The sequence below is a fragment of the Branchiostoma belcheri genome, unplaced genomic scaffold (genome assembly GCF_001625305.1).
Source record: "Branchiostoma belcheri isolate BF01 breed outbred unplaced genomic scaffold, Haploidv18h27 scaffold1, whole genome shotgun sequence".
Classification (NCBI taxonomy): domain Eukaryota; kingdom Metazoa; phylum Chordata; class Leptocardii; order Amphioxiformes; family Branchiostomatidae; genus Branchiostoma; species Branchiostoma belcheri.
The window spans coordinates 3,327,306-3,351,099 of record NW_017802379.1 but is presented as its reverse complement, the minus strand read 5'-3'; the positions used below and the strand labels follow the sequence as shown (position 1 = coordinate 3,351,099).

General features: G+C 38.3%; 2 protein-coding genes across 2 annotated transcripts in view; both read left to right on the top strand.

The window, feature by feature from the left end:
- Window positions 1-2,201: 2,201 nt before the first annotated feature.
- LOC109465010 (tubulin delta chain-like) lies at window positions 2,202-5,731 on the top strand. The gene is made up of 4 exons (XM_019762137.1): window positions 2,202-2,350; window positions 2,847-2,967; window positions 3,272-3,962; window positions 4,756-5,731. Exons 1-4 carry the CDS (start codon window positions 2,202-2,204, stop codon window positions 5,160-5,162), a joined length of 1,368 nt encoding a protein of 455 aa, XP_019617696.1. The 3' UTR covers window positions 5,163-5,731.
- A 217-nt stretch (window positions 5,732-5,948) lies between these two features.
- The window catches only part of LOC109465021 (neurofibromin-like), a 48,214-nt gene continuing 30,368 nt past the window's right edge, over window positions 5,949-23,794 (top strand). The window contains 15 exon segments of the mRNA XM_019762148.1: window positions 5,949-6,476; window positions 11,215-11,358; window positions 11,864-11,947; window positions 13,148-13,216; window positions 13,942-14,060; window positions 16,462-16,568; window positions 17,162-17,229; window positions 17,604-17,679; window positions 18,267-18,376; window positions 18,786-19,025; window positions 19,476-19,679; window positions 20,338-20,469; window positions 21,329-21,460; window positions 21,884-21,997; window positions 22,629-22,708. Coding sequence (XP_019617707.1) covers window positions 6,417-6,476; window positions 11,215-11,358; window positions 11,864-11,947; window positions 13,148-13,216; window positions 13,942-14,060; window positions 16,462-16,568; window positions 17,162-17,229; window positions 17,604-17,679; window positions 18,267-18,376; window positions 18,786-19,025; window positions 19,476-19,679; window positions 20,338-20,469; window positions 21,329-21,460; window positions 21,884-21,997; window positions 22,629-22,708 — 1,739 coding nt within the window. The 5' untranslated portion in view covers window positions 5,949-6,416.

The window sequence follows — 23,794 nt, the reverse complement described above, 5'->3', positions numbered from 1 at the left end:
GGCGCGTTCCAAGATGATACGGTTTGGTCAATCGTCACCCCCCGAGTCCTTCTATGAAAGCAACGCAGTTTCACAAACTGTTTTCTGTCAGAAAAAGATTATCAAACTTCACGTAAAGTGGAGAAAATATTTGAAGGTATATTAGCACCCCTCCATTCTCAATGGTTCGATCATGATCATCCCCGAGACAAGAGCTTCGGGCGGGACCGCTGTAGGACGACAAGAAAGGTCAAAGCGGTCACGGTCGTGTTTGTCAATCTTACATACTTGTCTGGAATAACATTTTGTATTACGTGTAGCTTTAGACGTGATGGAACCGTAAAACAGTAAGGGGTAGGTTCAGCCATGCCGGGGTATTTTAGGAATCTGAGCCGCATTTGGCATGTTTCTTTTTCGGGCTTGAATGTGGAAGCAGGGATCGATCAGTTAAGATACAGGGGAGGGACTGGAGAAAATTTCTTGATATAGCTTTTTTCCACGTTTGTATTAAACTACTAAAAAAAGAGAGAATTACTAAATACACTTCAGTATTTGATAGAAACATAACACCATGACTAATAGGTCAAGAAAAGGAATTCAAAGTTTCCTACTGATACACTGTACAACCTGACTTGATAAATTGGCATGATTTTTTAAAATATAGTTCAGATCTGTAGGGTACTGGTACTTGTCCAATATCCAGCTTAGTTTCCACCCCTCCCAAGTGTTAGCGGTTTGTCCCCACAATAAGAACAGTTGTCGCGGCAGTGATGTGGAGTGATGATGTGTTCCACGGTGCGTGACGTCACGGATTACTACATTATCAATAACAGGGTAGGTCGGCTTAGCCTCTACCAGGCTTCAGGAGGCGTATGGTAAGAGCAGAAATCTCAATCGGTCAAATAGACAGATAACATGCCGAGGGAATTGGTCCGCTTGATAGTACATTTTTATGCACTATCTAGCGGACCAACTCCCCTGGCATGTTATCTCTCTATTTGACCGATTTCTGCTCTTTCCAGCCGTCTCCTGAAGCCTGGTAGACAGGCTAAGGTCGACTCATCTCTGCTCAGTTTCCGTAGGTCGTGGTTCGTGCAATTTACACAGAGGAGAGATCGATTCTGTCCCATTTACTTCGAACGTCTCACATCTACTCTCATGATACCCCCACTATTTATGTAATAGATCATAATATACCGCCAAATTAGAACAAACAAACAAACAAACTTACAAAAGCAAAACAAAATGACAACGATAAATTCAAAGAGATCTAAATAATGCATCATCAGTGATTTCTGAGGTACGTACACTTCAGGTATCAAGGTGCTCAACTAGCTCAAGACATTCTTTCGAAGTATGACTAAGAGGACAAAAGTTTACGGCCCCTGCTTTAAAAGATTGTCAGGACCTTGTGGTATATTTTACATTTTATTCTCTGTACTATTACTTGATTTTTCAGCACCCGTGGTAACTAGTATTACAAGGACCGTGCTAGATAAAGCAGCTTGAATGCCGCACTCCTTGGTCAGGATAATAGACCATAATAGACGTCTAGACGGGAGTATTAATTTTTCGCAGATGTGTATTAAACGCCCTTTTATTGTTTAGCGGACACCAGTAGGGCGTTTATGGACTTTCCTTTACTCTGTTAACAATGGATGATTATTAGTGTCCCACCTCTGGGCGTGGTAAACCCACCCTTCAACTAATTCACACCTTTCTGTGAATCGGAATGTCAACACAATGGCAATATAGCATCGGTAAGTATGGTTTCGTTGACTTTGGGTTGAAAGAAAATCAAATCCACTGGATAATTTATCGGGAGTTATATTTTATCCACGCTGTTTGATCATATCTCGCATTTCCCACTTTTTCTTATATTACGAACGCTAAATTCATTTGTTCTACCCCCTGTTAAAAATGGAATTGACCATGTGCTCTGGTGCATGATGGGATTTCAATGGCGGCGCCCTAGTTTGAATTTTCATCGAAAGTTGTTTTGTCGCCTAAAAACTGGTTCAAAACGTGTATTTCACTCTAGAATCGCCCAATGACGATACAATTCTTTGTATTTTAACTCTAGGCCTTGATTGAACGCTTATTTGCGACACAACATCCTTTCATGGTACTGCAAATGTAACTTGTAAGTTGTGGGGGAGGGGGGCTTCAAGGAAAGTTTTAGTTTACGAAATCTTCGTTTTGAAAGTTGAGACAGAGCCACGATGTCCTTAGTTACTGTACAGCTGGGACAGTGTGGTAATCAGATAGGAGGGCAGCTGTTTACTACCGTACTGGAAGACGCGTACGGAAAAGGCGGCCTCGGCTGTACCAAAAAGGAGAACACTCTGTACCAAGATGCAGTTCTTGAAAGGTGAGCTGAATTTGTACTTGAACTTGTGACAACATTTTAGACACATGTGAACTGCTGAAATATAGAATATTTTGTAGATGATTTTGTAATACCACAATCACACTTCCTAACCAATGCTCTGCAGGGTAGGTTTTTTTTTTTTTTCATTTTTGTAAGGGGCCCATAAATTATGCTTCCCAGTCTGTGAACTACCCGCCAGGGCATCAGTTTGGAGTGTGACTGTAGCATGACAGACAGAAAGCTGGTCAGGCCTTGATCAGCTACAACCCCCAACATGCCCATCTGGAGTGTGTCACACTTACAGGCATTTCAGAAGCAGGCTAAAAGTAAATTGATAAATGTACTAGCAAGCATTTCATACTGTAACATTAACAGTGGAAAACAATTATTCACAAGTATCTACCTCATGTCAATGCTTTAAAAATCCTAGGTCATAATATGCATTTGGAAATACATTTATAGTCTTTCGGTTCCCTTCCTCATACTCCTGCTACAGGTTCTTCAATGCAGAAGAGCCCTCTGGTGAGACAAGGATGTCCTGCAGCCAGCAGGTGACACCCACAGCTCGTGCTGTCATGGTCGACATGGAACCAAAAGTCATCCAACAGACTATCCAGGTACTTTCTCATTCTTACCTTCATAATGATCATCAAAATGATAACGATACATGACAATTATTTTATTGCCTTGTATGACTCTATGAGGTCCACTATTAGTTTTAAAACCTCTCATAATAAAAAGTCCCACGTTTTGTTTTCTAATTTCCAAATTCCAATTTTCAAACCAATTTGAATATCAGCCCTTAATGTAGATTTTATTTGTAACTGGCAGTCTATTCATGGACTTAGTCTGATGTAGCTTAAGTAGCTTGGACTTGAACTAGGTGTGATGTCTTGTACCTGTGATTTTTATTTTTTGTAGGAAGCAAAGAAGTCAGGAAAGTGGCATTACTGTGAAAAGGCGCAGTTCTGTCAAAAACGTGGGTCTGGTAACAACTGGGCTCACGGCTACAGTCACCACGGACCTCAGGCACGGGATGCCGTCATGGACATTGTTCAGCATGAGGTGGAGAAATGCGACAGATTCGGAGGGTTTCTGTCATTAATGAGTCTCGCGGGGGGTACAGGATCTGGAGTGGGTGCATACCTCACCGAGTGTCTACGCGAAGAGTACCCGCACTCCTTTCTCGTGAACCAAATCGTGTGGCCGTACGGTACGGGAGAGGTTATTGTGCAGAACTTCAACGCAGCGCTGACGCTATCGCACTTGTACCAATCATCAGACGCCATCATCATCTTCGAAAACGACAACCTCCACAAGATCTGCTCCCAACTTCTTAGCATCAAGAACATATCATTTCAAGACATCAACTCGGTTATAAGTCAGGAGTTAGCAAGTGTTCTCCAGCCTGCAACATCTGCAGACTGCTGTAGGACCAACTTACCTGGAGAGTTACTAGAACGTTTGGTTCCTGACCCCCAGTACAAACTACTGAATGTCAGGACCATTCCACATACATCAGAGAGGGCATTGGCCTTCAGTTCGTTCACCTGGCCGGGACTACTGAAGCACCTGAGGCAAATGCTGATTGCAAACGCTGGGATGGAAGAAGGTGAGCCTCCTTTAATAATAGGCTTTATTCATTATCCCAGACAATAAGGGGCTAAAAATACCCCCATGTGCAATCCAAACTCCCCACAGGCTTGACATGGAAATGTAATCAGGGCTTTTTCTCTAGTGCTAAAATTACATCAGTCCTAGGGGTTTGCTGAAAAATTTTGAACCTGGGTAATGCTATTGTTGGCATGCAATATCATACAATGGCCTTCTACTTGAAATAAAGCCTTCCTTTCTTAGATTAGAAATATTCCAGCTAACTCTCTTGTTAAAAACAATCACTGAGAGGTATTGTATCAAAGTCTGCATACATGTACACAGCTCCGGATCCTAATTGGCATTAGGACCAGGAGACTTCTAAGAATATCCTGAAGTAATTTACGACACAGGAAGCTGACATGTATTATAGATTGCGGGCATTGACCTATGAGTCACAAGTTTCCAGCTATCATTAGTGGGAATAGTTGAAACAGGTACTGTAAATCCTGAAATATTTGCAGTGTTTTTTTAATTAAGTGTGCAGATCTCTTTTAGTCTCTAATAATACAAAGTCATCTCACAACTCAACTGCAAATGTATCACAAACTAATATAGCAAAATTTAAGTGCAGTGGACTATGTGGTAAAATGATGTAAATTCTACTTCTTCAGTTTTGAAGAAGTAGACGTTTTATGGTCACAATGATATTTACAGTTTCTGAATTTGTGTCTGACTCTGAATAATTTCTACAATTGTTTCCAACTTTCTGAATTTGACATGAGATGTTTGCTATTTTTGTCCTTCTGCAGGTGTTGACTGGCAGGTCAAAGTTCAGTCGCGTGACCGAAGGTTGTCGTCTGGCGACTTCACCTCCTCCCTTGCAAACGTTCTGTTCCTTCGCGGGAAACAGTGCGAGACCGCTGACACCTCCCCCTTCTCGGATCCGCGCCTCTACAGCTCCTGGGTACCGCGTGATGCAGCGTTCTCCGTCTTCCACCAACCACGACCCTTCCACAGCTACGAGAAGTACGCGTCGTTGCTAAGCAATAGCCAATCACCTGTCGGTCCTTTGGGCGTTCTCGTGGGGAAGGCTTGGAACATGTTTGCGTCTAGGGCGTATGTTCACCAGTACCTGAAGTATGGAATAGCAGAGGAAGACTTTTTAGACAGTTTTGCCACCTTAGAACAAGTCATCAACAACTACTCCAACTTATAAGGGAGCTGTAGAATGATACATTAAAGAAGATATGACTTGGTGTTTTCTATACACTCACATGCAACTAGACATATAGAATATGATTGAATGTGTCTAGACTGGCATATACAATACAATTGAGAAATAAAACATATCATCTTGTTTGTACAAAAGGAACTTTGAAGTTGACCCCCCTGTTGAAATGTAGTGAGCAGAGACTCCTATCAACATGTGAAATAACTGCATGTCATCAATGGCTTATTTTGTGACATCTTTTCAGCACTGATGATGCAGTACTAGTAGTACAAAAGAATTGAAAATTTAAAAAAATTCAATCCCTGATATATCTATAGTTTGATTGTCGTGAGAATAAAAGATCTTTGATAGCTGTGGTCAATGAAGGTATGGTGCATTGCTCATCCATTGGCTTAAAGATTACCGTAATACATATAAATTTAGGGGATGTAAATTCGCAGTGGGCACTGACCAAAAATTAGTACCATTTGCAGTGTGAGAATTTGTGGTGGAGAGGTCAGATTGTAAAGTGAACATATAACCATTGCAAACGTTTCAAGACTTACAGTTACAGTATCCACCCCATATATATCATATATATTAAATATATATATCACAACATTCAAGACAGGCGCGAGAGGGCAAATGGAAGGTAGCTCAGAAAATTTTTTTTATAAAACATTTGCAAAGAACACCTGGCAAGTTTTAGGTAAAGCTTTCTTGTGCAACCTGTTCTTGTAGTTTGTTCCCAACCTTGATACTGTATTTGAATCATGTAAAGAATACTACATAATTTTTCTCCCATTGAAATTCAGTGATAAACGTAGACTTCATTGATATTTTTGTATCAATTGCATAGGATTATGAACAAAAGGTATGAACTTCCAAATAAGGCATGCAACTTCCGAAAAGGCAGCGCATGCGCGCGCAAAGTTTGTAAATAAAAACTTTGAACGCATGCCCACGCAAACGGGCACCCACACACCCCCTGCGAGCTAATCTACCCACGTGAGGGGAATCAGTTGTTAAAAAGGGACGCACTCGTGGGATTAGAAAGTACGGAGATCGTGACTTACGACTTTTATCAATTTTTGTCTAAGATAATGACGGAATGAATATTTTTGAGACGTCTGATGTTTTATTGGCCGCGGTGCGTTTTGCAGCGGTGGATTAGAACCTGGAGAAGTGAGAAGTGTCATGGCGGACCTTACGGGCTGATTCCCGAGCTCAAACCGTGAAATTTTACCACAAAAACCGAAAATGGCAGCCCAGAAGCCTGTGGAATGGGTGCAGGCCGTGATATCACGATTCGATGAACAGGTCAGTATCAAACTTGAGGTAATCCACGCTTCCTAGACGTCTGGCAAGGCACGTGTATTGCTATGTTTTGCTCTGCTCGATGTGAAGATCCGGCGCGCAGCGCTGCAAAATCTTCTAAGAAGGGCTGTCATTATCTTCCATATCGACCCCTTTCCTTCCTTTCTGGAGATTCGTGTCACACCTAGTGTTGGTGGAATTTCTCGGGACCACCTCCCTGGCCTTTTTTCGGAGCAGATTTTCCCTTGTCGTGTGACGATTCCGCTTACAGAACCGTACATGGTGTAGAAAGAGGGCCGAAATTTCTGCACAAAATTTCCCCAACCACCACCACATCTCTGTCCAACATCTTTCGCCGCTCTGCCAGGCAGAACGCCAAAATCTCCGACTTCCGCTGGCTTTTGTTTACCCCATGGCTGTTTACCACCGTCTTTTCTGACAGAATCTGCAGCGGAAATATTCCTCCCAGACCCTGGGGCACTGGGGTTCGAGGGGACGGCAAAATATCGTCTGCCATTTTTGCGTCTCCCAAACCCTTTTCAGATATAACATGCGGGCATGGCGCTTCTGTATATACATATATATTCCTCACAAATGGTGAAAAATTTGTCCCTTCTGATGTCAGAAATCCTTTGAAATGAGAGTGAGAAGAGGAAAGGGATATGCCGAGGAGGATTTTGCTGTTTGTGGCGTTATGTTTCTAGCGGTGGCGGGTTGGCAGTATGATTGATCAGTGCTCTGCTATAGGGATGAATGGACGGCAGGGTTCATTCATTGATAACGGACACACCCCTAATGTGGGGAGGGGGGCGGATGGAAAAACACTATTAAAGATACTCAATGTACAATTTTTCTGGCAAAACGAAAAATATTCTGGATGACAAAATCTTCATCCTGTTGATGTTGAGATGCACATTTTGTCACATTATTTCATGTCTATGACATTTACAAACGCAGCAAATACAATCTGTTCCCATTTTTGTGGTACCAATAAATACAGCCTAACAAACCATCAGCTTTTCAATGAGTTTGTCTGATGCAAATTATGATATCGCATTTTCATTCCCAAAATATTTTTATCCAATGCAATATTTCACATGTTTTCTGTTAATTTTTGTATAACTGAGAAAATATAGCATGTAGGAGATGGCCATTGTGGAATTTTAGATTTTGGATGTATGTAGAAAGAAAACAATTCATTCTCTTCAGATTTTGTCAATTTCAATAAAGAATTGGCATGATGGAAATTTTATGTGTTTATTGACTGCAATGCATTTTGTGGTGACCATGTCACTTGGTGATTTTAAGACATTGTAAAAGCTAATTACAATGTATAATACAGTACGATCCCCATATTTCACCTACCTTGCTCTTTATCTCCCATTTCTTATGCTATAAATGCCACGATGCTGTTATTATTGTATGATGTTTATAATTAGAAACCATCTTTCATTCATGTCACCCATAGATCTGAATCTAAATGTTATCAAAATATCAGTGCATGCTTACATCCTGTATTTGTTTATGATGATTTGCCACAACAAGTGGGTTGACTGACCTATCCTTATTGAATTTTTGGGACCCAATGAAAAGGAAATCTACTATTTTGAGGACTTTTGATGGTTTAACAGTAAGTATAATATTTTGCAAAAGAAGAGAAAAATTCAAGGATGCAGTTACAAGCAATTGATTAGTTAGTCATACATTGCTATACTGTTACATTGTAGGGAACTAGAAAATGCAAGTGCTACGTGTAGGTTTGTTCTGTATGCCATGGTAAAGGTAAATAGATACAGTAATAGAAATCATTAAAACTTCTAGGGAACTGCAATGTATGGACTGATATTCATTATGCATTTGTATAACAGTACTCAGCAAATTTCTGGTTAGTCAGATATATAATTAATGAATTATACAGGGTAAATGTGTGTATTTTGATAACAGTTTTTCCTCCAGAATCTATGACCGTGATGCATGATAAGTCTGGTTCAGAATATTTTTGAGAAGATTCTGCAGTTTCTAACATTTAGATGTGGATTTATCAATTCATATTTACTACATATACAATTGTAAGTGATAATTTAAACATTGACAAGGATACATAAAAAAAATTGATCCTCAGTTTGCAAGCTATATGTACAACATGGATGTTTAAAAGAGCCCCAAATACAATCTATGTGCTATGTACTTTCATTGATGTTAATGATAAAATTTATTCATATTACGACAATAACAGTGAAGGCTTTCTGGCCAAATCGTGATCATAACTGCAATTTGCCAACAATATGTAGACACATTGACACTGTCATTGAGTCTCAGAGCAATTATATCTATTTCCAAATTATGGACACACTGACAGATTCATGTAAATGTTATAAATTGTTGACCATAATGACAAAATTGTTCTTGGATCTTGTTGAAGCATTATGGATTCAGCGATCTAAATGGTTTGAATGACAATATTGAACATTGCAACTAGAAAATTATCGTTCAAAGGTTAAGATATAAAAAATAGAAAGGCATTTCCATAAGTTGTTTCCATAGTTCATTGATGCCTGATGACTTTACTGTAAATTTTGAAATTTTCATGGTGCTTTTTACATTCATGATTCTTGTTGCACCACAAGTAAGTACTGTCTTCCATTGTGTTTAACATTACTGTAAATTCTTACTTTTTACCATGCATGTATGTCCTGCCGCAAAATTTGAGTGCAGTGAATTTATTGAATTTACCATATCCTGTACAACTATTTTGAACTAAACAAAATAAAGGAATAGCAACACCTGTATGATTCAGTTATTCTCCTTAAAACTTATTTGAAAAATGGAAGGCAGTCTGATTATAATAAAAGTAAATTAATCGTTAAAAGGGGAAGTAAACGATTTCAGCTTTTTTATTTGGATATGAAACAAGAAGTGAAAATTTAAAGAAAGAAAAGATGAAAACTGAAAAGCATATATTAATGCCTATGAAAGCAGTTACAGCCAATTGCAATCGTATAAAAAATGGCCAAAGCCAAACCAAGTTAATTGGTCGTTTTCAAAGATCTAAATGTAAAATGTTGATATTGATTCTTCTCATGTTGAGATATGAAATTTGGTGCACAGATTACATGTACATGTATTAGGTAGGATAGGGTTAAGGGACTGCAATGTTACCTGATAGCGATAGGAGGCTCTGTCTTATTCCATGCATGGAGATTCTATAACATGTACAGCAGCTGCTATCTTATGCCATAACCTTGGAAAAATAGATAATGATTTAAAAACTTGACTTAAACCTTTTGGAACTATATACAAAATGATTTATGATTTTGTTCCTCACTTAGCATGTTTTCTTTTTAACAGAACTAGGAACAACTTAGTGCATGTACAATTATTAATATGGTTTGTCACTAATGATGAGACGACTAATACAATATAATATAAGCTTTAAGTTTAATCTTGAATATATGTAGTAGTGATCATGATTAGGTCAAGCTGGGTAGTAATGGGGATGGGGTGGGTGTAATAAAATGCATGAAATACAATATGATTATGAATCGTATTTGAATGTTAAAAAATTTTTGGGATATTTATATACATTTGTAGTACATGCATGAAAGTGTCTTAAAAGAATTTCTCGGTGAGCTATTAATAGAATTGTATGTCTGCTTTTAAGGATGTTTGAAATTGTTTGAATGTTAAACCAAAAGTCTGTATAGATGTTTGAAAATCCGGAATGCTTTCTTGTTCTGTAGTTCCAGGAATCACCGGATGTTTTTGCCGCCTTTCAAAGAAATGTGGTCTCTTGTTGACAACTTTGAAATGCAATAATTCTGTAGATAGATAGCGGTACTTGTATAGAAGTGTTTCATTCATGCAAACACGTTAAAATTTGTAACATAGTTCCGCAATTAACTCAGGGATCAAAATACTTTTTTTTTCATCTGTGCCAGGTTAACATTAACGACTTACAATCAATATTACCTGCCCAACAAGTTTACCTGCACCATGGCCACTCCTAGCGATTTCAGTCCATATCATATGGAATCTTGTCAACTGAATGTATTGGAGGATTGCTGCTATGATAAATACAGGGCATATATGGTCACAAGTCACAACTATGCTATCGAGTATCATATAGTGCGGTAGGCTGGTCTATCATGGACAAGTGCTGGTTAGGTGCAGGTAGACATCAGAAATACCTGCACTACTTTACAATTTCTCTTGCACCAATTACCTGCATATTCAGGTGATGTTTTGAGCCACGTGGGTAAAAAATCGTGTTCACGCACACAGAAATAGAATCAGCGACAGGATGTGTTAGATGTACTTGACTCCAAAAGGAGTGGTTGAGTTCAGAAACTCGACTTTGCTGAACCCATGTTCAATTTCTGAGGAAGAGGCATGAAAGTGGTGCCAGCCGTGACAGGAAGTGTTGCCCACTGAATCCCCGATCATGCGTCACTGGTTACGCAGCGCCCACTGGTCCAAACACAACGAGATGTATTCAGTCTTGTCAGAAGTCAATAGACCAAAGGGAAAGAAAGGTTCATCGACCGGGAGATCAGAATGTCTTTTACATGTCTCAGTTTTGAGGAAGCTAAATCCATTCATACAATTTGAGAAGTTCAAGAAATACCACAGAATTGCTTAAAGTAAATGTGCAACACATTTTGGAGTTAAAAAGCACATATAGTGGGAAAATACAGAAGTACATGTATAACTTTTTGTTTTTCAAATTTTTTTTTGTTCACAGTTGCCTGTCAAGAACCCAGTACACAACACTCACTCCCGGCTACACATTGAGATGAACAAAGAGTGTCTGGTCAACGTGAGCAGATACAAGTTTTCCATTGTCATCAATGGGCTGACCAACATCCTCAAGAGCCTCTCTACTATGGTAAGGACTAGCCAACATATATTTTCGAATGTTAGGTCTGCTATAAGACTGCAAAAGGAATGTTTTTGGTAAAAAAATACATATCTTACTGCTAGGATATAGACCAGGTAAAGAGTTGAAGAAAAACAAATAGTTTGTGACTTAGAGGTTATACTTCAGCAAAATTCTGCATTTTTATACATGATTTTGGAGAGATCACCGAGTAGAATGTCAAAAGCATAATTATATTGATTGTCTTAATGAGTTGTCCTTCAGGCAGTGGAAATAATGATAAATGCAAAACATACTTTTAAGATGTAGGTTAAGTGTTTTTCACCACCCACTCACTGACGTTTTTCTAACAAAGGCAAGATGTACATGCAGGCAAATCAAAGAACAAGACAGGAAATGGCAGCAGACTATACAAAACGCTCTTCACAATCCTTCACAGATTGTCACTGTAGTAGTGTAAGTCATTAGAGATCATATAATGATGAAAGATTGTTGTTCTCCCCCATTACCCCAGAAAATCAGTGGTCCAGATGCGGAGAAGAACCTACATCAGTCCCAGCTCATCATACTGGACACACTGGAGAACTGCTTAGAGGGGGCAAGTATCTAACACAACCTTCTATGGTTGCAGAATGTACTGTGCCTGAAGGTTTTTTCGCGGTTTTTGTTTGATGTTTGGTCACCATTGCATCTTTTCCAACATAACATTTGGAAACTACGGGAAATACAACCTTATACAAGACGTTTTGCCAAAGTACTATGCACAATACATCACGGGTTTCGTGCATGTGCAGTATGTTCTGCGTGTTGTTCTAAACAACATTATTTGATCATATATCTCAGTAGCCCGGTGTATATATGGGGGAAGCTACACTGGGGTTAGCCTTAGGCCAAATCTCATGTAAAACTAAAAGAACCCAACACATGCATGTACACATATTGGGAAGAGTGGGGGTGACTTGGTGTGCTTTGCAAAGCTACAATGCACTATTACAGTTATAGTTAGTTATTTGGAAAAGCGACAAGTTTTGCCTCAATGCGGGATGACTAGCTTGTACCCTTTCATTCATATTTGGTATGTTACATCGGACAAATTCCGATTTAAAATCCTGTTGAAAATTTGATGAGACCATGCTTTGCTGTTTGGTTAATCATACTATGGCGAAGAAATAGTCTTGCTACCAAATATTTACTATCAAGAAATCTGTTAGGTAGGACATCCAACATGCACGTTTACCACTATTTGCTTGGCTAAAATATTTCCACGAATGTTGTAATATACTCTTGGAAAGGAGTTTAACATACCTGCCTTGGTGTATATGTCCACCCGCATGTCCTATGTTGTGTGTGGACTACTTGATGATTAGTCTGTAGACCTTATGAATATATTTATCCAAGGTTTGTTGTTTTGTAACTGTCTAATGATTTAGTGACGTCATTAGTTTCTACTATATGATGTAACTTGTTTTTAAACAAAAATATGAGGTTGTTTTGAAAACGTACTATACAAATAACATTAGGTCTGACCATACATTTAGCATATTATAAAGATGACTCATACACGTATAATCATATTCTCAAAGTATATCACAAATGCATGTATAGACATATTCCTTTCTTTGTATCCATGTAGACATTATTTAGTTAGATATACTTTTCATCATTTAAAAATTGAAATTGGTTTTATAGCTATGTTAATTTACTACCTTGGCTTTTGGGATTAACCAATGGCTTTGAGGCTTACATGTACCCCACGAGCACTCATGACCTTATTTAGAATGTCTTTAAATCCTTATAGCAACCAAAAGACACCTCCCGATTGGATGAAACCATGCTGGTCAAGCAGCTGCTACCAGAGATCTGTCAGGTAATAAGAAACAGTATCAAAGTCTTTGTCTTGTCCTGACCAATGAACATGCATTTTATTCCTTGATTGGCATTACTGTAGATTTAGTATCTTTGGTATCTTTCCATGTCGCTGATTGTACAACCACATGGTCGGATCTGATACTTCAATTTTGCTTTGATGTTAAATATCATCTACATCTTTTCCAGTCTTAGTCTGTAATGGTAAATATACTTTTTTCTTTAAATTCTAAAGTACCCCAAAACAGTATATGGAATTGATGCAGCCTTTGTAACCACCTAGTACTTCCTGTCAAAGGAAGGAAGCACCATTATGAGAAGTCCATTTCCTGTGGGACATGTGAAGAGCAGACCACTTATCTAACATTTTGTGGAAAGGATGAAAAAAAAAAAAATGGCACAAATTTGAACCAGGCCTGCACCTGATTACATTTGACTTTCAGTTTCTCAAAAACAACATTTTGAAATTATTCTCTTTATAGTATGTCTATTTTCAAATAGCAGTATACAAAAATTGCTATGAGAGAAAACCAATATCAATGATTGTTAAAATTAATAAAAGTTACACAATTGAATTTGTTCTCTTTATAAATTTTATGTTCTTTGGATAAAAAATACAGTAATAATAGCAATTATGATTAATTTATTTTATAATAAAAAAATACAATCTACCATTTACCTGATTTATTGTTTTCTAATCTACAGTTTTGTATGTTTTTATATCAGTTCATAAATCTACAGAAAGAAGGTCCTCTGGTATCCGAGCTGAAGGCATCCGCATCACGAGTTCTCTTTTCACTTAGCTGTAACAACTTCAACGCAGTCTTCAACAGGATTTCTGCAAGGTTTGGATCTGTATTCATTTGTATGAAATACTATGTCAATGTTTGTGTTATGTTTACCGGAGGAAACATAGTGTTTCTGCTCTGTTTCCTCTTCTTCTTCTTCTCCAAACCAATAAGGTCAATAACCTGAACCAGATGGCTATCACTATGGTAACTGGTGTTGGGTTATTTTTACATCATGTTGCAATTTTGTAGCAGGAGGGATTTAGACCCCTGTCTGACCGTATATATGAATGTGTTTGACTTTGAGTAAGAATTAACAGGGCAGACCATATGCGAAGGTAAATATTATGCATTTGCTTTGCAAATGTTACCTTTCTAGTTGATGTAATTATACATAATTTCGTTAAACCTAGCATTGTGTTTTTGTCTCAATATCCCTCCCAGTTCCTGTTTTAAAGTGTAATATCAGTCATTTCCATTTGCTAACCATTGCATATGAAAAGTGGTATTTAATAATTAATAACTGTAAGTATGTACAGGAAGCGGTGTATCCGGCACCGCCAACAGGATGTCCGGCCTGCTTTCCTGTATTGATGAACATTTTGAGAGACTCTGCAGATGTCAATTAAAAAATGAAAACTTTCTCATGGTGGTGTATTAAACAGCCAGCACATATCAGATTTCTTAAGCCCACACTGACTTAATGTTACTGTTATAGTAGTTCTTGGATTTTTAGAAATAATTAGGAGCAAACAGTTGAAAAAAAATGCTACTACAGGAGCTACAATTTCCAACAATTAATTTCAAGTCTAAATGTATTAATACATGTACATACATGTGACTGTAAAAATTGTAAATAGGAAACAAGGACTTTTGCCAACTGGTGATGCCAAAATGTGCATTAGAAGTTGATTCTTGATCTTTTTTTTTCATTTTTGTTTCAAATCAGAAAAAGAATGAAGTGGAAAATCCAAGAACCAAAAATTTTATTGGCTTTAAGGCAAATTCATTCAGTCCAAAATAGCAGATATCTTTAGAGAAGTGAGGGTAAAAAGCAGAACCCATTCTAAATAAATGTTCACCTTGGCCTATGTTGAACATTTACGGTGAACCTAAAATACCATGCGGGGGCGTCTTGCTCTTTGTTTTGAGTAGCCAAGTGTAAATAAATACCACGTCACATGCCTATGAAGTTGGATGGACTGTAATAGTTACAGAGGCTATTTGTGTAGCAATCGTACACAGATGGCTGGCTGGAGAGTTTTATTTGGCAATGTGCGTCATGTTATTCCCCTTATAGTACATATATCCTATATTAAAATAGGCAAAACTTTAATCATTTAAAAAATAAGAAAAATTGGAAGGTTTATTTTCCACAGTACTAAGATATGTTTTTTACTTAAAGATGTTCTTTGATGTGATATGTAAGCTTGCTATTATTGAAAACAGAAGTACCATTACCTTATTCTTGTCAGGTGGCCTTTCTCCAAGTTATCAAAGTACAGTACATCAAAGAATTAAAGAATATTACAGAGGAAACCTTTTTAGATCTACATGTCTCTGATTTTCATTAAAACAAGACTCAAATGTTAATGTTTTTGGTAATTTTTCAAGATATCAGCTTTTAAGACGTATTTCAAAGGCATCAGTGATATTAGAGTTTCTTCATTGCAGATATTCTCCTTTAGAAACTAAGCCATTCTCAACATTTGGATTGGAAGTAGGGATTGAGTTCTTAGATGGCTTTTTGTCTTACATGTTTTGCGTCTCTTAAACATAAAGTTGAAAAGGCGTGGGAAGGATATTAGAAGAAGGGAAAGGAAGTGTTTCGAGTCCTTCCTCTGACAACAAAGCTAAGGAAACAGCTACGGAAGCAAATGTTAACTTCAGAAGGATTATTCATCCTCCAGAGTCCACCCACACACCTTTTGAGTCATACTGTATCTATATAAACGCTATTTTTACTGTTTTAATTGGTTAGGCTACATCATATATGCTATAGTGTTAATCTTAGTAAGTTTATTGCCCTTGCAGTTGGTTGGCCTGAAATCTGAGTGTAACTTCAGGGAAGGGTACTGCTGGACAGAAATAGTTCCTGGTAGAATAACAAAATAACAAGTCCTCATGTTTTCAAGTTTTGAATAAAACATGGAACCATACTCATGTTTAACATTACTCGGAAGTTGCCCTGACAGTACCTACTAATGTTTGTGTATTTCCATCATTGGCAAACATGACAGGATATTGAAAACATCACTCTGTACATTATACTGTTAAAGTCCTGCTGTAGAGGTGCAGTTTTCTAACTACGAATTCCTGCTTTGTGCTTAAGAATGGCTACGTGTTGTTCTCAAATGAGAAAGGGGTCCTTGAAAAACATCTGGAGGAGTAGACGCGATGTCCGTTCAAAGTCCATGTTTGAGCTGGGTAAGCGTGAACGTTCCTTCTCTCTCCCCAGGCTCCACAACTTGTCTGTGTGTAGTGAAGACACACCAGACATCAGCGATTTGGAGCTGATACAGCACATCAACGTTGACCTGTCCCGTCTCACCAGATTGTTGCAAGGTAAGGCAAAGATGTCAAGACATTTCATTTCATTTTATTGGGAATTTGCAACATCGCGATACTTTGGGCTATCCAGGCAGCAGTGGCTGATGTAAGGCACCACGGTTTAACAAAAACATTGTCACAAGACATTTTTCTTAGCTCATGCTGTAAGATGGATTAAAGATGATACATTGTACTAAGTAGTGTCCACTCAAGGGACTTAAAAGAAAACGGTCACAGCAGACAGGTGGCCACTATAGACAGGATTCATAAGTCAGTTATGGATTCGCATTATGTAAGTAATTGTTGTTTTTGAAAGCGATTTTGATACAGATGTCTCAAATGATAATGTAAGACAAAAACCCAATCTGAATTTGGAGAAAAGCAATATCTTTCAACATATATTAATAATATATGTTGAAATATATATATTTGCTTTTCTCCAAATTCAGATTGGGTTTTTTCTTACATTATCATTTGAGACACCTATATTAAATAAGCAGAATAGAATTGTGGAGTGTAAGAAAATCTTTTCCCTGTATTGTTGTGTGAAAGCTTGTGTCCTTCTGTGTGGACTGTGACCTTACGGCCATTGACTTATGTTGACCCAGAAGCTGTGCAGAAGTTTAAGCAGCTGAAGAAGTCAGTACACATAGCGCTAGCCACAAATCTAGAGAGAGTAAGTCTTTTTTTCTATTCCAGACTTAATCATTCAATGTACGTGTGTAGTTAGAACTGTATATCCTTGTGTTCAGTATTATGTTCTTGTGAATATAGTCATTTTAGTCTGTAGCACTGCAGTGTATTTTATCATATTTTGTATATTGAGAACTTGGTTGATGTAAGTAGAAGGAATTCATTTTTATGATTACAATAATTATAGCATTTCTTGTATTTGTCATGACTGTTACAGCAAATATTGTATAGTCACCGATGTTGTACATGTATGTATGTAGATTTGGCCATGTATGCTAACCATTACATTAGTGAGATATTGTGTAATGAAGTCAGTAAATGTTGATCCTTACCTTAGATTCTCTGCCTTTTGTCTAGGCCATATGGAATCTCCTGGAAAATTATCCCGAGGAATTCCAAGAACTTCATCAGAAACCAAGTCCAGACCTAGAAGGTAGCATTGTGCTTGCTGTTGTAAACATTTTGAAAATTACTTCAGTGAATCTCCTTTATGGACAGTAAGAGATTTTATTAGATTTCTATAACCTCTAGTAGGGTTAAGTTAGAAAGAACTTCCAAGATAAAGTGCCCTTAGTCAAGTCCATGAAGGCAAAGACATAGATTTAGTATGCCTATTGTCAGTTGATGGCATTCAGCACCAAGGAGAGGGACAACTGTTGTTACCTCACCTTTTAAAAGCAGCTATCACCTCATCATGTTGTATCAGGCACTTTAAATACATTGAAATTTTTATTGATTATATTGATTATGATTTTGGAAATACATGGAAAAGAGATTATGACATTGTAATAATACTGGAAAAATTAACAAATTTATTCAGTTTGGAGGTATATTTCTGTCTTCATTCATTGTAATGAAACGTAATGAATACATACAATGTAATGAAACTTGGAGATATGGAGAGGCAAAATATAATAATGGAACTGAACTGATGATAATTAGTCTGGGCTCTCCTGTGATGGAAAATTGAAGAGATTTCTTAGCTGCATGTCTGACTTTTTTTTCCCTTTCCACACCCAGAGTGTGCAGAGAAGTTGTTTGATCTGTTGGACACCTTTGCTGGGGAGGGCTCGAGGAGGAAGGTGGCAGCCGTGTGGCCACTACAGATCATGCTGCTGGTGCTATGTCCTGTAAGTGTTTCTTACAAATCTCAGTGCTGTAGATCTTGAAACAGTCCTGTGATTTTATCTACCTAGTTTGTGCAATGTGCAAAATCATCACACTATAACTGATACATTTTTCTTGTCAGTGATGAACTCTTTTCATTTGCCTACCATGAAGTTTAAATAGCTGCGAATGCAAAAAATTAACTGCCTTGAACTATCAAGTATTACCTAGTACTGGAAAGTGTAGGCTTAGATTTCATTGTAGTGACCAAGAAATTTCATTAGATTGTAATGCTTGAGGTTATAATAAACCAAATTGTGTATGTTTGGACTTTGAAACCTGCAGCTGACTACTGAGATTAAAGTTATGTTGTACCTTTTTTGACCAAAGAAACAAGCAGCTAGTAACCCATATGAATTTTCCTTCCTCCAGGCATTGTTGCAACAGATAGCTAGTAACGACCCCAACGTAGTGTCCAACCCGAGATACCAGAAGAAACGTCTGTTCATTGATCACGTGAAGAAGGCCCTGAGTGGGCAGGGAGTGCCAAAACACCTGACAGAGAGCGCAGCTGTCGCCTGCGTCAAGCTCTGCAAGGCGTCCACCTACATCAGCAGACAGGACAACTCCGTCTTGTGTTTTATAGTCCAGTCACTCTTGGGAGACCTCAAGGTGGGTAGGACAAGCACGTTTGCAGAACGTAATGCGCCTGCGTGAAATCCTGATATTTCACTGTTTTCGTGGGATCAACATTACATTAGAATTTTGCCTGTAGCAGACATAACATTTGTAAACTACAGACAGGATGTTTACCTTAAATCCATATGATGGCCAAAAGTCAAACTTGAATTTGAAAAGAAAGAACATAGGCTTATACATATAGAGGTGTAGTGAGTATAAAAAAGATACATTTCCACTTGATTTTAAAACCACAATGCAAGTTTTCAAAATAATGTGTAAGAAAGTGTCCAAATGTATTTGGCAGATTTGTTGGTAAACATTTGAAATACTTGACACTTAAAGCACCATGAATTTTGTTTCTTCAGCTTTAACCAGGGAAACACTTTAGTTTGATATACTTATAACGTAATCAAGATCAGCATGTGATACTTTTTTTTTCAGAATCTGCTGTTTAACGCTCACAAGCAGTTCTCGCGAGGTCCCGGGTACCAGATGGCAGATATCGAACTGATGATTGACTGTTTCGTGTCCTGTTTCCGCATCAACCCCCACAACAACTCCCATCTCAAGGCCTGTCTACAGCCCAACGCCCCACCAGCCTTCCACTTTGTCCTGGTCAGATCTCTACACATGATTATAACACAGGTCAGAGAAACAACGCTCTCATGTCTGAAAGTTTGTATGTACAAATGTCATGTATTTCATTTTATGTAATACATGGGCTGTGGTAAAGTTCAATACGGCTGTTCTAGCCTGTGTGATAACTAGCGGTACAACCCGGGGTTCTATTTGGTTATCACACTGGCTTCCAAATGTTCCATAGAGTCATTCGAATGTTTGCCCTGAGGTGCATGCACCGCTTTTGAAAATTCGAATATTGGATTCAGACGTTGGAATTGATGTTGTTGCATATTTTGATTTAGGTACACCAAATTCAGGCTCATTTCACATTAAAATGCGTGTTTTCTTGGGTGGGTACGACATAAATAAAATACAACACAGTGTCACCTGAGGTACCAGCCCCACGAGTCGGATTGCCTGATGGCTATATGTATTACATTGTACGCTTTTGGAAGGCCTTGGACTTATTTTTGGCAATGCCTCGGGTAGATCTAGAGGCATTATTATACACAGGTCTGTAAAGTTTGTTTTCCATCCCTTTTTAAGAATGTTGGAAAGGCGTCAAGAAGTATAGATAGACCAGGGTTTTGTCCCATCCAAGTTCAAGTGGACAATTACTTGTCAATAATTGTTCATAGTGTTTCATCCAAAGTGTTGACATCTTTTGTTTGTGTAACGACAGAGAGCGATGCCGTGGTGGCCCAAGATCGACACTCTCTACAGCTTCTCGGGAGAACTGCGGACCATGCTCACAGACACCCTGAGAAAAGTGACGGAGGGATGCAGCACAAACACACCTCTCAGACTCAGCCAGGTTGGGCTACATCTTGTAATACATCAATTGTTTTACATATTGATGAGCTGAACTTCAATTATGTTTTCATATCAAAGAGCTCAAAAATTTTGACTGTAGTTGGTGCCAAGTATGAATTGATAAACAACTACAATTTCCATGAAGAAGTTTTGTTCGGCTAATACAAAAGATTAGCCGAACAAAATACAAAAGATAGGACTGGTAAGAATATGATCACAATTTTTACTGAACTTTGATGGTGCCTTAGACAGAGCTTGTATACACATTTTTATGTTTTGTCTTAATGTACATGTTTTGTACTTTGTGTTTTATCCACTCTTCTCACTTTCCTCAACAATTTTCTTGTATTTCTCATCTCATTCTTTCCTCTATCATTTCTTCTGTCATGTATCTTTCAACATTTCTTCTCTCTCCCTGTGTTTGGGTGACTCCTTGGTTCCAGGCTCTAGTGCACCTGCACATCTATGTGCGAATGTCGACTACCACAGGCCCGTGGGTGACTACAACATCCTGTCTTCAACCTCTTCTTTTTCTTCAGCTTCTGCTTTAATTTTTAGCACATTGTACATATATTTGGAACAAAGATTTAAGCTGGCTGCAATAAGTATTTCTGCCTTTGAGTTTGAGGCATTTGTGAAAAATTAGAAAGCTTTGCAAGTTAAACTGAATGATTTTAAATTTTTTTAATCCTTAAGAACTCCCTACAGCTTTGAGAAAGGCATTTACTGACGTACAAAATATCTTCTAAGGAAGTCAGTGTCAAGAATTTTGGATTTGTTTAAAATGAAAACAAAGTCTTTTTTTTTAGTTTTGTAGGTTTTTCATTAAAAGTTTTATCTATGTCTTGTTCTACCACCAGAGCATGACATTACGGGAGAAAGTGACCAGTCTGAAGTTCAAGGAGAAGCCTGCAGATGAAACATTGAGCTACAAGACCCTCCTGCTGTGGATAGTCAAACTCATCTACCCAGACCCCATGCTGATGTTACATGTAAGATGGGCACTTTATACACACCTTAGTCTTAAGACTTCAAGGTGTACCTATAAATAGATTATAGGTAACCGTTCACCTTAGAGTAGTACAGCACAGTAAGACTGAAGAGGCAAATATTGTGGCATTGAGTGAAAGAGTAGCTACAGTCGCAGACATGAGATGGAGAGGTCATGGGTTTGATCCCTGGCATTCCTGGCAAGACCTTGTGTCCTTGGAAAAGGCACTTAGTACAACTTTCCTCAATCCACCCAGGTGTAAAATGAGTACCTGACTTTAGTTGGGAAGGTAAAAGGCAAAGGTATAGGCTCCACCATCTAATGTCATGCCCTAGTCACTGCTTCTACTGGCTCAAAAAGCCTATGGGACTACCTCTACCTTTTTGTAAGAGACATATATTACGACCTTTTTTTGTGTGTTCAGAACCCTGGTAAGATGGGCCATGAGATCCAGAGCAGCACCTTGGAGCTGATCAATGGTCTGGTGTACCTGGTCCCACAGGAACACATGCCTGAACTCTCACAGGAAGCCATGGAGGTACGGACATGCACACACAAAATATACAACATTTAGCAGGCAAATTATCATGTAGCACTGTCAAACATTAAGGTGGCAGGACACAGTTTTCGCCCTATGTGAATTTCTATAGTTAAGCACCTGAGCTGAGGTTGACTCACTTCGACGCGGTAAGAATTATAGTAGGGTGCACTAGAGAAACATGGCCAACTAATGTGTCGAAATATACGGTATTCTACTGTAACAAAATAACATCATGACGACCACTTTGATTTGGCCACCTGCGGCGGTCAACTGAACTGCAGCTGACTCACCCTGGAATGCAGTTTCGTATTCCGGCGCATTTGTACAGGAACAGAAAAATCTTCACAATCCAAGTCATACAGTGTAAGAGCCGATACATTTCTTCTGCACCACAGTTTACTCCTCATAACTACCTCTCACATAAGACGTGTCACCCAGGATTCAAGAGTCTGCACTACTCTCTATACCCGCGTCATAGACCCCTAGGGTTGCCCATTAATACTGTGTTCTGCGACCTTAATAATTTTATGTAGTCAGGATAATTATGTAATTTGTTTGACGCCCATACACACAGCTTAAACAAGTGTTCTTGTATGCATTGATGTCTAACCGTCCTCCCTACCCGTAGGCCCTCCTGTGCCTCCACCAACCAGAAAACATCGAACTGTGGAACCCCGAGGCGCCCATCGCCACTTTCTGGGACATCAGGTATGCCGTAGAGGAGAACAGCCAAGTCTCGTTACATATGAGGTTTGCAGCAGTTGACTACTAACCATGTGATGTGACTCACAGTAGAGCGAAAATAAACATCACTTCCCAGCCCTTATGCATAGATCCTTAAACATAAAATATGTTGGCAAACTGTTAGTACAATGAGTTGATAACAACTAGTAGTAAAAAAAAGTAAGTTATTGGTTTTACTCATAGGTGCACTTCAGGGTTGGCATTCATTGTTGACTTAGACAACTTTATTGTCAACTAAAGGAAACTTTAAACTGATGATTGCAAGTGTTTGTTGACTTTATTCTTTGCATAGTACACATTCAATGTGTTGAATTGTAAAGAAAATGTTACAACATGGTTATAATTTGAACACAAATTGGCCGACAAGCTTATTTACAAATTAGCCCTCATGAGGACTTCTGTCTTAATTTTTTTAACTACCAACCTAGTATGCTTTGTCTATGCTGTAAAATTTTTATGATAACGTGAATATATTCTGCAGTAGAAAAAGTCAAAGTTAAAAAATGGTCAAGTAACTTTTACTATAACCTTAAGACATGTTAAAACTTTGATAACTATTACACAACTTTGTAGTTGATGTTGCAAAGATTTGAAACTAGATTTAAAGTAGCATAAAGTGTCAAATGAATACATGTAGCATTTAGCTGATGGCACCAACGTAGGTAAAATATAATGTAAAGCAAGCACTGTTAAAAAATTACATTGCAGTGATAGTGAGTGGACAGCCAAATCAACCAAGGGTGGATTCCTTGCAGAGAGGTAACAGCTAAATCATGAATTGAAGTAGCAGTCACTTTGTTAAACCGTAGCTTTTTTTCTGTCTTCCTTTCCAAGTGGGAAAACACAATGATGCTTCTTCAGTAATTTTCTATCAGTCCAAAAGCAAGTGATTCGTGTCAAGATTTCTCGAAACTCAATCATTCTTAATTAAAGCTTTGTTCCAGAATTTTTGTTTTGGTCACTTTTGATTAACCTTTCACATGGCATACATATTGGTGCCTCTATACCATCCTGGCATGAGAAAGGTTAAAATGTTCCCCCTTGGGAAAG

Coding starts and splice junctions, on each gene's coding strand:
- LOC109465010 (XM_019762137.1), top strand. CDS start 2,202: ATGTCCTTAGTTACTGTACAGCTGGGACAGTGTGGTAATCAGATAGGA. Junction 2,351..2,846: donor CAAGATGCAGTTCTTGAAAG/GTGAGCTGAATT, acceptor CTCCTGCTACAG/GTTCTTCAATGCAGAAGAGC. Junction 2,968..3,271: donor TCATCCAACAGACTATCCAG/GTACTTTCTCAT, acceptor TATTTTTTGTAG/GAAGCAAAGAAGTCAGGAAA.